This window comes from Gavialis gangeticus, unplaced genomic scaffold (assembly GCF_001723915.1).
Source record: "Gavialis gangeticus isolate Ggan-Ray unplaced genomic scaffold, GavGan_comp1, whole genome shotgun sequence".
Taxonomy (NCBI): domain Eukaryota; kingdom Metazoa; phylum Chordata; order Crocodylia; family Gavialidae; genus Gavialis; species Gavialis gangeticus.
The window spans coordinates 14,873,899-14,887,569 of record NW_017729014.1 but is presented as its reverse complement, the minus strand read 5'-3'; the positions used below and the strand labels follow the sequence as shown (position 1 = coordinate 14,887,569).

The window sequence follows — 13,671 nt, the reverse complement described above, 5'->3', positions numbered from 1 at the left end:
TCATACGTTTCTCCTAGTTACAATAACTAAAGAAGGAGAATTAGTGGTTTGCAAAATGCAAAGAAACTCAGCAACTTCAAAATGAATACAGTTGAAATGAGCAATTGGTAGAAACTAAATATTGTTTGAAGAAGAATGGAGCATTTACTATTTAAAAAAAAATGATTAATATCTCCATCTCCCAAAGTTCAAATAAAAAAAAGAAACACTGCTCTTCTAACTGTGCTTTGAAGCATTCTCAATTAAGTTTTGAGGAGGAGTAGCTATTATGAGTTTCATAGAGCCACCTGAATTTAATTTCAACTGAATTTCACATCATCATTTGTTACCTAATTGTGTAGCAATAGCTAAACCACATCCTTCAATAGTAACCAAGGTCTTTGAAGTCATAATGACACCTTTGGATTTGAATCTCCTGATAAAGCCCAGGATGCTGCAAGGTGAGACATCAAAAAGAGGACAACTGGGTACACAGTTGCTCTCAGGGATTTTGCAGAATTATACAGCATGCACCAGGAGAATAGCAACAGTTGCTTTGGATTTATAAAAGGCTGCTTATAGGACACTACAAAGCTCCAACTAAGAAATGTAATCAAAAAGCTCTGGACCACCATCTATCCTATAGCCTACAATGAATTAGGAGAAATACCACTTTTACTCCTAAGTATTCCCTACTAGGTCATTTTACTGCTAGCATAAAGACTTTAAAGAAAGTGACCTTTGGAAATCAGGGTGGATAGCAAAGACCTTAACTAAATGACCTTGCCCAGCCATTCCATATGGATCATTTCTGATTGATGCTTTTGACGAGCGAGCCATACTGCTTGTGACTTTGATGCACTCTGCTTCCATAAGGGTGAATTTTACTGACTGAACATTATTTCTTATGTTCACCTCATTGGAAAGCAAGCTTCTCTGCTGATGTCAATGGCATGCCCATTTGTGCTATTGGTAAATTGAACCCTCTGGCCTCAATGCATGGTCAAACAACTGGAAAGTCTTGGAATAACTCTCAGGGTATTGCCCAGCACTGACCAATTTTGTAGGGTTTGCCAGGGAGCTGACACACTCCTGCCAAAAAAAATAAAAAATTATAAAAAAAAAGGGACGGAGGGATCAGGCTGAGTCCCTTCCCAACCATCTCCTTCAGCCAGCCAAAAATAACCAGAGAGCAGCATGCTCTAGCCATGTTCTGTCCCTCTGTTCCTTCTTTGGGACATGTCCTATACACAGGATGCTTCAAAGAAGATCAGGGTAGAGCTGATCCAGCTACAAAGAAGATCAGGGTAGAGCTGATCCAGCTACTTCAAGCCACCTAGAGTATCCCCAGGCAGCTGGATCCCTTATAATACCTCCTTTGCATTGCCAGAGCTGAATAAAGGGGTCACAATGCAACCCCTTGTGAGATAGCATTGGAAGATCCGTAGACTCAAGGTCCTAAGGCAGCATGTGCTATGCAAACACTAGGAACCAACAATATGAGTTACCTGACACAAGTGCCTTGGAGCCATGTCTCAATGGACTTGAAGTGATATTCCATGTCTCCATAGGAGGTAGAAACAAACTTGTAGGAATCAAAGATCTGCACTCTGCCCCTGTTCCACCTGGCTCCAAGGCTGCGCTCACCATCCCCTAGCCAGATCTCTACATGGACAATGTCATGGAGCTGCCGTTTTCCTGCAACAAGAAGGGCATGACAACATAGTCTCTAAGACAGGGCTTAAGAAACTGTTGGATGTGCTTGGCAATCTAGAAGGTACTGGGGCTGACAACCCTGGAGAGCGGCGAGACCCAGAGCGGGCTGGATGTACAGAGTGACTATTCAATCAATGGGTCTCAACTTGGGCCAAAGAGATCACTTCTGCCACTGAGAGGCTATTCAGTATCTGTGTCTAAACAGTCATTCATCCCCTCTGACTGAAAGGCTGAAGAAAGCCACATGGATTGATGTTTGTGATTTGGAAGCCTGACCTTGAGGACCATTAAATGTGGCTCAGTAAACGCACTATGCTAAGGCCATCCAACAGCTACCTAGAGATAACAACCTCAGATAGCAGGCTTTCAATTCATTCTCGCGTATGCGCTGAAAATTTAGAGTTGGGACTGGAAATTTCAAGGGAAAAGCCTTTTGGGTCCTGTCCCAGGTGATGGCAGTGGAGAGGGCAGGGAGTGAAAAATATCACAAATGACGGCTTCAGATCTCCAAATATTGCTTGTCTTGCTGGGACCATTTGACCCCAGCAGAATTCCTGCCTATGGCAGGGGAGCTGGACTCGATGATCAGGCAAAGTCCCTTCCAACCCCTTATGTCTATGAAATCTGTGAAGACGTTCATTTCAAGTCTGATTCCAAGAATGTGTAGAAAACTTGAGATAGCTGGTATTTTATACAAGCTGGACTGCCCAACCACACCTCCCCATGTGTGTGTCTTGCCTTGTCTGGTGGCTCACAGGTGGAGTGTAATGGATGGGGAGAGAGCATGGGGATGGAAGGACGGTATCTTTGATAACATTACGTTCTGTGTTGAAGTATGTTCCTGAAATAAAGACGAGGTCTCCTGGCTTCATGTGCTCCTTGCTGGGCAGAGTGATGGGGAGCAGGTCGTACTGATACGCCTGGTTTCCAGGGCCGATAAGGAAGCCGAATTCTGTGCTTAAGTCGTGCACTACTCTCCGAATCAATCCACAGCAATCCAGGAAGAGAGGAGAATTGTACTCTGGAGCTGTGAAGCAAAGCAAGTACAACACCAGTAGAGGAACCATATGACAAAGGAATCCCTCTTCTCTGGTTCAGCAGAAGGAGAGGAGAATAAATTCAGTGAGAAACAAGGCAGGGCAAACTAATGTGGACAAAATCAGGATTCCCAGGCACAAGTCCCACTGCCACTCCAATATGTTTGTACAGTGTAGCATGATGCTACTCAGCTTGATGATGGACTTTAAGCCTCTACCACAATATCACCACAAATGAAGATGATAACAGTGGAATCTAACTTGGACAATATATACATGTTAAAAGGCTAATGTAGGCTCCTCTTTATCTTGCCTGTGAATAGAGGTGAACATCTCCCTTCTCTGCCCCTTGGCTATTTTTTGTAACTATCAGAGGAAGAAAATTTCACTTAGCTTTGCAGCCTAAGTGAGGTGGGCTTGTACAAGGAGCTCATTTCTGGGGGTGAAATGCCTGCTGCAGAAGGCCAAGAGTGTGCGAACAAGCTTGAAAGGGTTTGCACTTTGCACTTACTACCGGGCTCGTGATACCTCCTAGCATAAGGCACTCCGATGTAGCACTTGGCCTGCTCTAGAAACTTCATCCGCAGCTGCCACCGGCAGTCAGGGTCCCCAAGTCGGCTCTGCACGGCTAATCTCCACCCCTGGAGCATCTGCAGCTTTTCCTACATCCAAGCATTAGGAAGGCAACATGAAAACCCAGCAGCCAGCCCCACCTGTTGTTTCTCAAAATGACTTTTTTTCTTTCGAGAAAGAATGGACAGAGTCAGTGAATGCTGGAAACTGGCCCAAACCCAGTACCCGACTCCGGCTTGGCCCCCTGTCCCGCAGCACTGGCATGCCAGGCTGGTGTGACTACACTGACATTCCTTCCTGGAGGTCACGGTGACCTTCAAGAACCTTCTCTGTAGTTTTCTTCTCATGCACAATATATTTGATTAGCTTCAGTGCTTGGCTCATAAAGACCACACCAAGGCCTTGTCCTTGTTTTAACCTCCAACTTCCTGGTCAACTCACCCCCAGTTTAATCTCGGCAGTCATACAGGAAAAGCACAGAGTGGGAGGACAGCAGTGTTGCAAGCCATGATAGGGCATATATTTCCAGTGGATGCCACACCTTCTAGGAAATATTGCCTAATAATTAGAGCACAGGAGGGGTTGAGGATTCAGGATTTCTGGGTTCTACTGGGTTGGTTTGCCTTTCCCTTTAATATCACGTGCTTCAGTTTTCCCACCTACACAACTAAGAAATTGCATCTGTGCAAAGCGTTCCCCTCATTTGAATGTGCTTTGAGATTCTGTATAAAAACACGCCGTATAAATGCATGTACAAAAAATAATAAGAAATGGCAAGAATCGGATACAGATATTACAGACACAGCAACAGGAAAAACAGGACAAAAGGTATAGTAAAAACGGCAAATGTGGAATTCAAGAAAATGATTTCATCAATGAGGGTTTTTTTCAGTGACATGATAAGGTACAAAAGCAAGTCTGAGTAGTTTGTTTGCAGACTCCTGCAATGGGGATGCCTGATACGGATTATTAGTTGTTCTAAAAGTTTATGGCTGCAGTGTTTCTATGTGGAATGTCTGTTTATGTTCCACAATGTCTTACGGGAGCTAAGGCTGCAACATATGAAACAGAAGTGTTATATCCTAATTCTCTGATTGCAAAGCATGTCATCAAGATTTATGTCAGGAATAACATATCCTCCGCAGCAAATACGATAATATGGTTATAATTCTCTTCTGGGTTCTCATGAAATCATAAGCTGTCCAAAGCAAAGAGCATTGGTCCAAAACAAAATTAATACTCCAAATAAAACAAAAATTCCAATAAAATATTACTCCATATCATCATTTGAAGGATTCCTTGACATTTTCTTAAAGGTTGATGAATGAATATACTGCTTTGTGTGTATTCACCAGCATTCATGCTGGATCACAATGTTTTGTAAAGAATTGAGTTACTACCACCTCTCTCCCCCTATTAAGTTAATAGGGAAGCAAAGGTGTGGAGGCACCGACTGATTTGCTGAAGCAGATTTGGAAAGCAGGTAGCAGAGATGCAAATAGGACCCAGGTGTCCTGCATACCTCTCTACTCTGTTAGCAGCCTGACAGATTGATTTCATGGAATGTTTCTGTTCCAAGCAAGCAATGTGATGGCCCCATAGTAACTTTTTCTGCTGGAAAGACAACACCTGGATAGGATCAGCACTTCTTTTTTGGCTTAAACTTTCAGTGGAAACACTATGCTTTTTTTTGGGTGCTTTCTACTCTGAAGGGATACAATGCTAGGATGAAACACTGCTCTTTGGGTAGTTTGTGTAAGAGGTCTGAGCAAGTTCTACATCTTTACGTTTAAATGAACATCAGCATTTCAGTGTGCAACTAGCTGCAAAGACCATTTGGGGCTGATAGAAATGTACCAGCTTCAGCCATTGGGTGACAGCATAGAGTTTCTTCTTATCACTAGCCCTGCAAGAACTGGACTATCTAGAGAATCTCTTTCATTCAGAGATTTTTTATTAGTGACTCATGTGATGGTAGCACATACATTCTCAGAGCCCCCTTTTTTTTGTTGCTAACCTATGGGTCAGTATAATATGTTTCTCAGGAAACAATGTTTTAATAACGTTTGGAAACCGGCCACACACAAGAGAAGAATAGTCGAGATATCTCTTGGGCTGCGTTATTTTATTTTATTTTTTGAGGCGCTGTATTTTCATTGTCTGACAGCAGCAATCTTGTCCAAATCATGCCTTTTTATGAAGTTGATGCAGTTTTTGGAAGGTGGGTAAAGTCAGCTTATCGGAGGAAGGGGGGTGCATGCTCTAAAGCAGAGGAGAGGATGTTGGGACCCCAAACTCTCTTTTCAGTTTTGTAACCAATGTACTGAGTTACCTAAGGTAAGCCATTTATCCCCCTGTGCCTCAACTTTTCCATCTGTACAATAGAGATGAATGCACTCACAAAAATTGTAAAGGGGCTTTTTTATTACATTCTAGTGGTGGAGGAGCATAAAGTGTCTTCTTCCTATAGAATATCGGTATCAAGTTTACCAGAGTGGCTTTTCCATATATCCCTGATCCAAGGTTTGAGATATTCTGTAGCCAAGATGCATAGCAACTGCACATGTGCTCAGAAGAGTGTCCCTTTTTAACACAGAAACAGTAACCTTGGCAGTAATCTCAAGGTGGCTTCAATCCAAAACCTCAGATATGAATGCCTTAGTGCACTGGCCAAGTTCAACTCCAACATACCTTTCCCATCACCTTTAACAGAGCCCATCAAGAAAGCGAGTATGCAAAGAAACGTGCGCCACCACCTTCCCACAAGCATTTGCTGCTGGCAGTGGGAGGAGGGTCTCACTTTGTGCCATGTCACTAAGATCAGCTCACTTCTGAGCTGAACTTGGCATTGAAATCCCTAGTCCAAGTTCCTTCAAACCAGCTTTATCACCATGGGGCTGATTTTCAGAGCTGTCAAACACCCAGAACTCCACTTGGGACCCAGCAGCTGTCAGAATCAGTCCCAAATAGAGACTTTTTCATCCATGGCTAAAGACATTTTAATAGCAGTACTCATCCTTGTACTATCAGGGCTTGATCCAAAGCCCAGCAAAGTCAGTGGAACAGTTCCCATTGACTTCAATGGATCTGGGATCAGGCCCTTTGAAATACACAGGGCTTTTGACTAGCAAATTCTTTCTCTCTTTTCTCCCTGCTTTTTCTGAACTGTTTTGCATGCCCAAAAAGAACCTGTGAATTGAGACCACAACCTAAGAACTAGCTAGTCACTAGAGAAATGCTGAATTCAGCCCAGCAGTCCAGCTTAAATGGCATCAAAATCGGTGGCTGAGGTGTGGCAGTAGAAAATGGAAAAAAAAGCCAACAACTATTGTGTATTGCCTTTCCCAGCACTCAGGTTTCTGGCAGCTAGAGGTTAAAATCCCAGTAGCATTGTTTATGTGGGAGTCACCTGCTCTGCCTGAGCGTCTCCTGGCAGATACACATTTAGGCTCGTATTCCTATGTGGTGTATCCTCATAGCAACTGATGCACGTCACCTGTAGTGCTTTTAATCACACAGCCAGGGCTGAGCACGCAGGAAGCCAGGCAGGTGTCTCTCCAGAAACATGGTTCACTTCCAGCACGTGCCCATGGGTCCTTGCAGCAGCTAAGAAAGGACCTCGTGACACTCCCCCCTTCCCACTTTGACATTGTGTAATTAAGGCACTGGACTCCCCTTTTCCTCCAGAAGTAGAGCAACGGAGGTTTATGCAGCTACAGCTCAGCGCATTTCAGTCATTTGTTTCTTAGCAACTCATCAGCCTCTTGGCTTGCCAGGGAAGGGGCAGAGCACTTGCCAAACTGCTCAGACCTATAGTCAGGGGCAGGCAATTATTTCGGGAGGAAGGCCACTTACTGAGTTTTGGAAAGCCATTGAGGGCTGCATTCCAGGCAGCCAGGGGCAGATAAATATTAAGTTTCTTAATTTGGCGGGGGCCCCCGTGGGCCGGATAGAATGGCTTGATGGGCCGCATCTGGCCCCCGGGCAACATTTTGCCCACCCCGGTAAGTTCAGTGTCCTCTCTCTGACAGTGACCAGAACCAACTGCTCCAGCAGAGAGTGCAGGACATCCTACGGAGAGAATTATGGGCTAACCTGGCCCCAGTAGTTGGAGATGGGGTTGCTTTTAACCTGAGGAATATTATAGTTTTATCCCCCTTGGTGGGCACTGGCAATGACTAATAGTGAGCCCCCAAACCCTATACTGAATGCAGTAGCCTAGCTATTCTCCATCCATGGGCACTCCCAAATTAGGATAGAGCAAACTGCATATCAAGCTGATTGAGTTTTATGATTTCTTGGGTTGGTCATTCAGTCCTGCATCCAGAAAAAAGAAAGGAAACACATGGCTTTTATCAAAAATAGCATACTTTCCGTGGAATAGATTTCTAACAGTCATATGAGTGTTTTGCCATCCTGCTGCATCCTTTTCAAGGAGCCAAGACCACCAGCAAACAACTCAGTGCTTCAGGAAGGAGACCAGCAGATAGGAGTAGGACCTCACTCTAAATCCCTGAGACTGCCTCACTGCATCGCCTTTAAAAAGACATGATGCACTTAACTCAGTAGAAAGACCCCCACTGACTTCAGTGAGGGTGAAAGCAAGTCTGTAGAGCATGAGAAAGTATGAGTACCCATAGAGTCTATAGGTATCCATGGAAAGTGGGTCAAGTCACTCTGATCTGCAGGTCCTTAACGCCCATGTAGTAGGCATGCTAGTATGTACAAAGCCTGCTGCTCAGAGGTTTTGTGAGCATCATAAATCTGCAAAGGTTTTTGATCTCTTAAAACAACAGGTGCTGCAAAGATGATGATCAATATTGCAGGGCCAGCACCTTAAAACTTGACTCTCACAAAGCTTCCAGTGATGCTTGTGACACTTTGCCACAGTAAGTCCCGAGTAAAAGCAGGTCTGGATGTAGGAACTGGGTCAGCAGCGCTGCATGATTTTCTAAATCATTTTGTTTCTACCATATAGTAACTTCCTTCCAACTCCTCTTCCCTTGGTGACCAGCTGAGTACATCTAGATCTGGCTGGAGGATACTCAGCACCCTTTGGGTCTCTGATATAGCTGATGGAGAACTTTGCAGTGACCTATATTGCATTCTCCCTGAACCTTTTCCCTCCTGTCCTGGAGATGAGGGGCCAAAGTCTGACTTCCTCTGTGTTTGGTATAAATCTGAAATGACCCCACTGACTTTGTTGAAGTTACCCTAGATTTTTTGCTGCAGCTGAGATCAGAACTGGATCTACCACGTCTGGTTTGTAGCACACATGACTGGGACCTACAGGAACTAAAATGCAGTCTTGGGCAGCAAGCAAGGCAGAGCAGGAAATAACACGGAAAGGTTTTCTTGGCAAGCAAACCCTTTGATCATTCCAAGTGCCTTGAGCAATCGCAGATTGCTCCCTGTGGTCTCCACACACAGTTTTGTGCTGGGTGGTACCTTAGTGAATGATTTGGCTCAGAGATATAGTGGTAAAGAGGCAATTTTCTTCCATGTCCTCTCTATTCAACTCAGTTGTCACAGCAAAGAGATCGGCTCAGGCATTCCCCCACATTCACTACTTCATTCCTCCTCTCTCTCTTCACAGAGCAGGAAGCTGGGGCACCTCCATGTAAAATCATGGCTCCTTCATGTCATGATGAAGGAGGTTTCAGGGATCCTGTAACAGCTTTTCAACAAGGGTGATCATGAGGACAAAAAAAAAATCTTTCTAAAAATTCAAAGTGGAGCTTGATTAATTTAAGTGATGGCAGAGGACTGCACTCTTACCAGGGAGGTTTCTCTTAGGTCCCTGTTTCTACATTGCCTATGAATAAGGACATAAATGTTCAGTAGAGCCATGAAGGATCCAAAAATGGAATTATATGGCTCCTGGGGGGGTTTGCAAACCCCAGGACTGGCTTACCATGGAGCACTGTCCTGATTCATAGATGATATGGCCCTCAGATTGTGGAGTGATGAGTACCCTATGAAAGCAGTTGACTGAAAACATGTGGCTGACATCTGCAGTCCTGGGGAGAACTGCCAAGCAGACACACAGACAGATTTGGGGGTAGCAGGAGTGGAACAGCTAGGGTCAGTTAGAGCCAATGCCAGATTTAGGCTTAAACTTAAACTACAGGTTAGGGCCTCACAATATATGGGGCTTCTAAATAAGAAAAAAAAAACCTGGACATTTTCATTCTAATATGTCAAAACTATACGTATATATGGCTGTACAGTTATTCATCTTGAGTTCATAAATTTCTGCAGAAATAACAATAATTTATCTTAAAATTTAATGAAAACCCATTCTTGTGGATTATTTTTATCGTATGGGGCCTCTAAAGCTGGACTTAACTTAGGGCCTCAGCATGTCATCATGCAACGCTGGGTAGAGCTCAGTGCTAATGGGCATTGCCACTTTTGGTCAAAGGCCCAGACTGAAGTAGCAAAAGGTGCTGAGCATTAACATGGAAGTGCCAGGGTGTAAAAGGTGCCAGGGTGTGAGAAGTGCCAGGGCATCAGTATTGGAGTAACTGGAAATGCTGTAGGTCATGACTAAGATGTGCTGGCGAAGAATGAAGGATGAAGCTGACCATCCCTTCCTAACTACCTTTGGTCTAGTCTTTCACAGCTGGGTGTTTTCAAACATCTCCCTTCTTTCTCTGCCACCCGGTTTTCCCCCTCTTGGATACATCGTATTCTTCAAGAAAAGAAATGATAGGTTCCAGTCAGCCTCCAACATTGCTACCCTGACCTGCCCCTTTCCCCAGGCTCAGAGCAAAGCTTGCCAGGCCTTTTGTTTGTGCGTGGACTGTCAGGAGCTCATAGCACTGTTTCAGGTGATTTAACACAATCCACATTTGGCAGGACTTTGGGGTCGACATTGTTGCAGGTGCATTTTTGGCAAGTGGTGGGTGAAACACAGAGCCCTCTCAAGAGCACTGAATCCGCCTTTTCCTGAGGCTGGCTCTTTGCAGAACAGATGGCTTGGGAAAGAACAAAGGCAAAGGGCATTTTCAATACAAACGGAGTCCACCGTGAATGGGTACAGAAGGTTGGTTGCTCATCAAGAACAACCTAATGCTCCATCTTCAGGAGCTGTGTGGAAGAAGAGGTGAATTTGGGCCGAGCCCAATATACTTGAATTGGGAATCGCAGGCAGGAAACATTTAGTCCTCTCACCCTCATATACATCTCTTTCCTTACTCAGATCCTTGCTAAGTCACTGGATTCCTGCTTTGCATCACCTGCAAGAGAGCAGCTCCAACCAGCCTACGCAGCTTTGACAACATGCCTCCATTCTAACCTGCAAAATTCTCCATGCATCTCAGATCCAGCTGGTAATACTCATGCTCTACTAGTCCTGCCTGACTTCCTCCACTTTTTGCTATTGTCTTTTTGTCTTAATTTGTAACCCTTCTTGCTATAGTACTCCTGGGACTCTGTTAAACGGGGGTGCCCTCGGGGCCATGTTGCATGAGGGACAGTTAGTGAACTGCAGGATGTCTCTGAACTCTTTGTTAACAACCTCATAAGGGCTCACCTATGATATGAAGCTTCTCCAGGAATCTGTGACATTTGACTGAAGCCAAGAAATAAAGTCATAGGTTTCTAGAGTCGGAAGGGACCTGGTAGTTCATCGGGTCCAACCCCCTGCTGCAGTCTCTTCACAGCCTGCCTGCCTGTCTGAATTTCCTCCTGGCACTATGTATAAGGGTAAAACAATCTTTGGCAATAACGTAGCAAATGCAGCCACCTAAATCACAGAGGATCTGGCCAAGAAATGCAGGGGGGTGGTTGAAATGCTCCTGCATTTTTCCTTCAGCAGACAGGATTTGTGAAGAAAGTGGAGAGGATGAAATTCTCTGCTCTGTTCTGCAGAATAGGTCCAGAAGAACCAGGGCTGTGCACTGCCTTTCAATGGGGGCCGGCTGGGGACTACAAAATCCTAGAAAAAAAGCCATTCAGAAATGTTAAGAACATGGTGAGCCGTCAAGGAGTGGCCCTTGGGAAAGGCATGATTTCTTCATGAGAAAACCAGTTGCCAGGTGAGGTCATGGATCATTCTGTACAGGGCCGATGTAATAAAGCTCGGTCAAGTGAATATTGAGCAGTTAAAAGATGGCCAACAGGACTAGTAGTGTGCTAATGCTGATGATCAAGCGGTGTCATAGATCATAGAGAAGTAAGGCTGGAAGGGACCTCAGGTGATCATCTAGTCCAACCCAGGATCAAACCTGCAGCCTTGGTGCTATTAGCACTATGCTCTAAGTTCCAAGCAGGATGGAAAAGATGTCTTTAAAGAACCTAATGGCATGCTCAATGGCCTGTGATGCATTAAGGAAATAATCTGAATCAGACTCCCTGTTAAAAAAAAAAAATCTTGGTTGTTTCATGATGGAAGCATACAGGGCTCTGTACCAGTAGCTATATTTGCAAGCTGCCTACTGGGAATGTGCTTGGAAATGTTAACGTAAAGGGCACAGAAAACAAAAAGCACCACAGTTTGACAGGTTTTCTAACCTTTTGATTATGCCCATTATCTTTATAGACCCTGGCTTTCTGAGATCCGTTCTCAGGAGCCCAGGTGTTGTGTTTAGTGAGGGGCTGCATATTGTTAAGAAGGTCTCTGCCATATCCTCTGACATGTCCTGAACTGGAGCTCACTGGCATCCATGAAAGCCTTCTCATTGACTCAGTCAGCTGGGGAGAAACCCATCGAGATGGACACCAAACTGCAGCAGTCTGATGTGCTATCAGAGGGGTCTGTGGTACAGCTTCACTCTAATGCCAAGTATTCTTCATGCTTACATTTTGACTATGTGGGGAAAACAGCTAGAGGCCAAGAGGACCCATGTTCTGGTGTCCCCACAGGACATAAAAAAGCCCCTTGCATTTGTGTATCCTATTTGTGCTCACAAACCCTGCAATCTTTGAATCAGTCTCCCAGGGCCCTGCCTTTTACAGCTGGGTCCAGTACCAGAGATTGTAAACCCAACCCCTTCCAAGCTGAGCAAGAACTCTGCTATTTACACACAACGCCAAATGTTTAAACAGCAACATAGGCTGGCGCAGGGGTTGATGCTGCACTGCCATATGTCAGATCCAAGTCTGAATACCATTCCTGGCCTTTTGATACCAAGGCTAGCAGGGGATGGGAGCAACTGGATGCTGACACTCTCAAGGGGAGGAAGGGGTTGTTTTGTATTAGCCGCATCACTTCTCCTACACAGTCAGGAAAAAAGAGCAGATATTCAGCTGCAAAACTCTAGCTCTGCTTGTTTCTAGCCTTTGGGGTGCAAAGCTGTGCTCTGCTTTTAACAGCCATTGGGTAAAGTTCATCACTGGGAAGAAGCCCTGGGTAAGGCCTGTTTTATCACCCGTAAGTGTCACAGCCATCCCACAGAGATATAGGACAGAGATGGTCATTGAGCATGTACCAGCCTTACGGGATGACACAGGGTCCTGCGTGTATCTGGTAGCCTCCTGGCTCAGGCTACACTCATAAGCCAATAATGCAGTAAACAACTGGATCTATCCTCAGATCTTACCCTCTTTTTTTAGTACCATTTATCACACTATAAGGCCAAAGTGCTATTTAAGTTCCAGACACAACCTCAAAATCTGAGCTGCTCTTCCATAGTGATGCATTAACTCTGTGCTGATGCTGGTAGACAGAACTGCCTTCCAAAGGGTGCAGAGCTCCTCATTTCAGGAGCCTTGATTTTGAAAGCGGCCATTAGGTAGCAAATACACAAAACATGAAACTTGCCTCAGAAAGAAATGTCTGAAACTTTTGCCTGAAATGTCTTATGGAACCATTTTATCATTTGCCCCTGACTTTACTCACAGCCGTGCCTGCTGCATAGAGCCCAATGGTCTGCTTTTCGCCTAGTCCCTTTACGTTTACTCCCACTGTGAGCAAAGGGCTTTAAAGACCGCTATCCCCTTCCTCCACCCCTCTCCCCCTGAAAACAAGAGGAAAGATCTACTTTGGATTGCATGATCAGAATTGGAGTCAGGTGGCAGCTGGATCTGATGTGGGGAGGTGGCTTAGAAATGTTTGTAGCAATTTTAAATTTTGCCTTAAGATATTATCAGCATTGATCCTTAGTACAGACAGAAATGCATCTCTCTGGGCCTGACCCTGTGATGTGCTGTGAACCTATATGACTCCTGATGCAGTGGATTGGAAACTAAAGCTGTTTGGTGCCCCAAAGCCTTGAGCTCTAATTGTATTTGCATCGCACTTTATCGGGTAGCACAGGAACAGCTTCCTTCAACAAGTATCCAAAAGGATTGCAAAGAGGGATATAGATTCATAGATTCATAGATTAAGGGTCGGAAGGGACCTAGTAGGTCTTCTAGCCCG

General features: G+C 44.8%; 1 protein-coding gene across 2 annotated transcripts in view; it reads right to left on the bottom strand.

The window, feature by feature from the left end:
- TTLL10 (tubulin tyrosine ligase like 10) overlaps positions 1-13,671 on the bottom strand; it is a 109,003-nt gene that overhangs the window by 61,546 nt on the left and 33,786 nt on the right. For both annotated transcript variants that reach the window (XM_019511812.1, XM_019511813.1), the window contains exons 2-4: positions 3,244-3,394; positions 2,516-2,722; positions 1,488-1,677 (exon numbers count right to left, since the gene is read on the bottom strand). In XM_019511812.1, the coding sequence (XP_019367357.1) occupies positions 1,488-1,677; positions 2,516-2,722; positions 3,244-3,394 (548 nt within the window). The remainder of the gene's footprint in view (positions 1-1,487; positions 1,678-2,515; positions 2,723-3,243; positions 3,395-13,671) is intronic.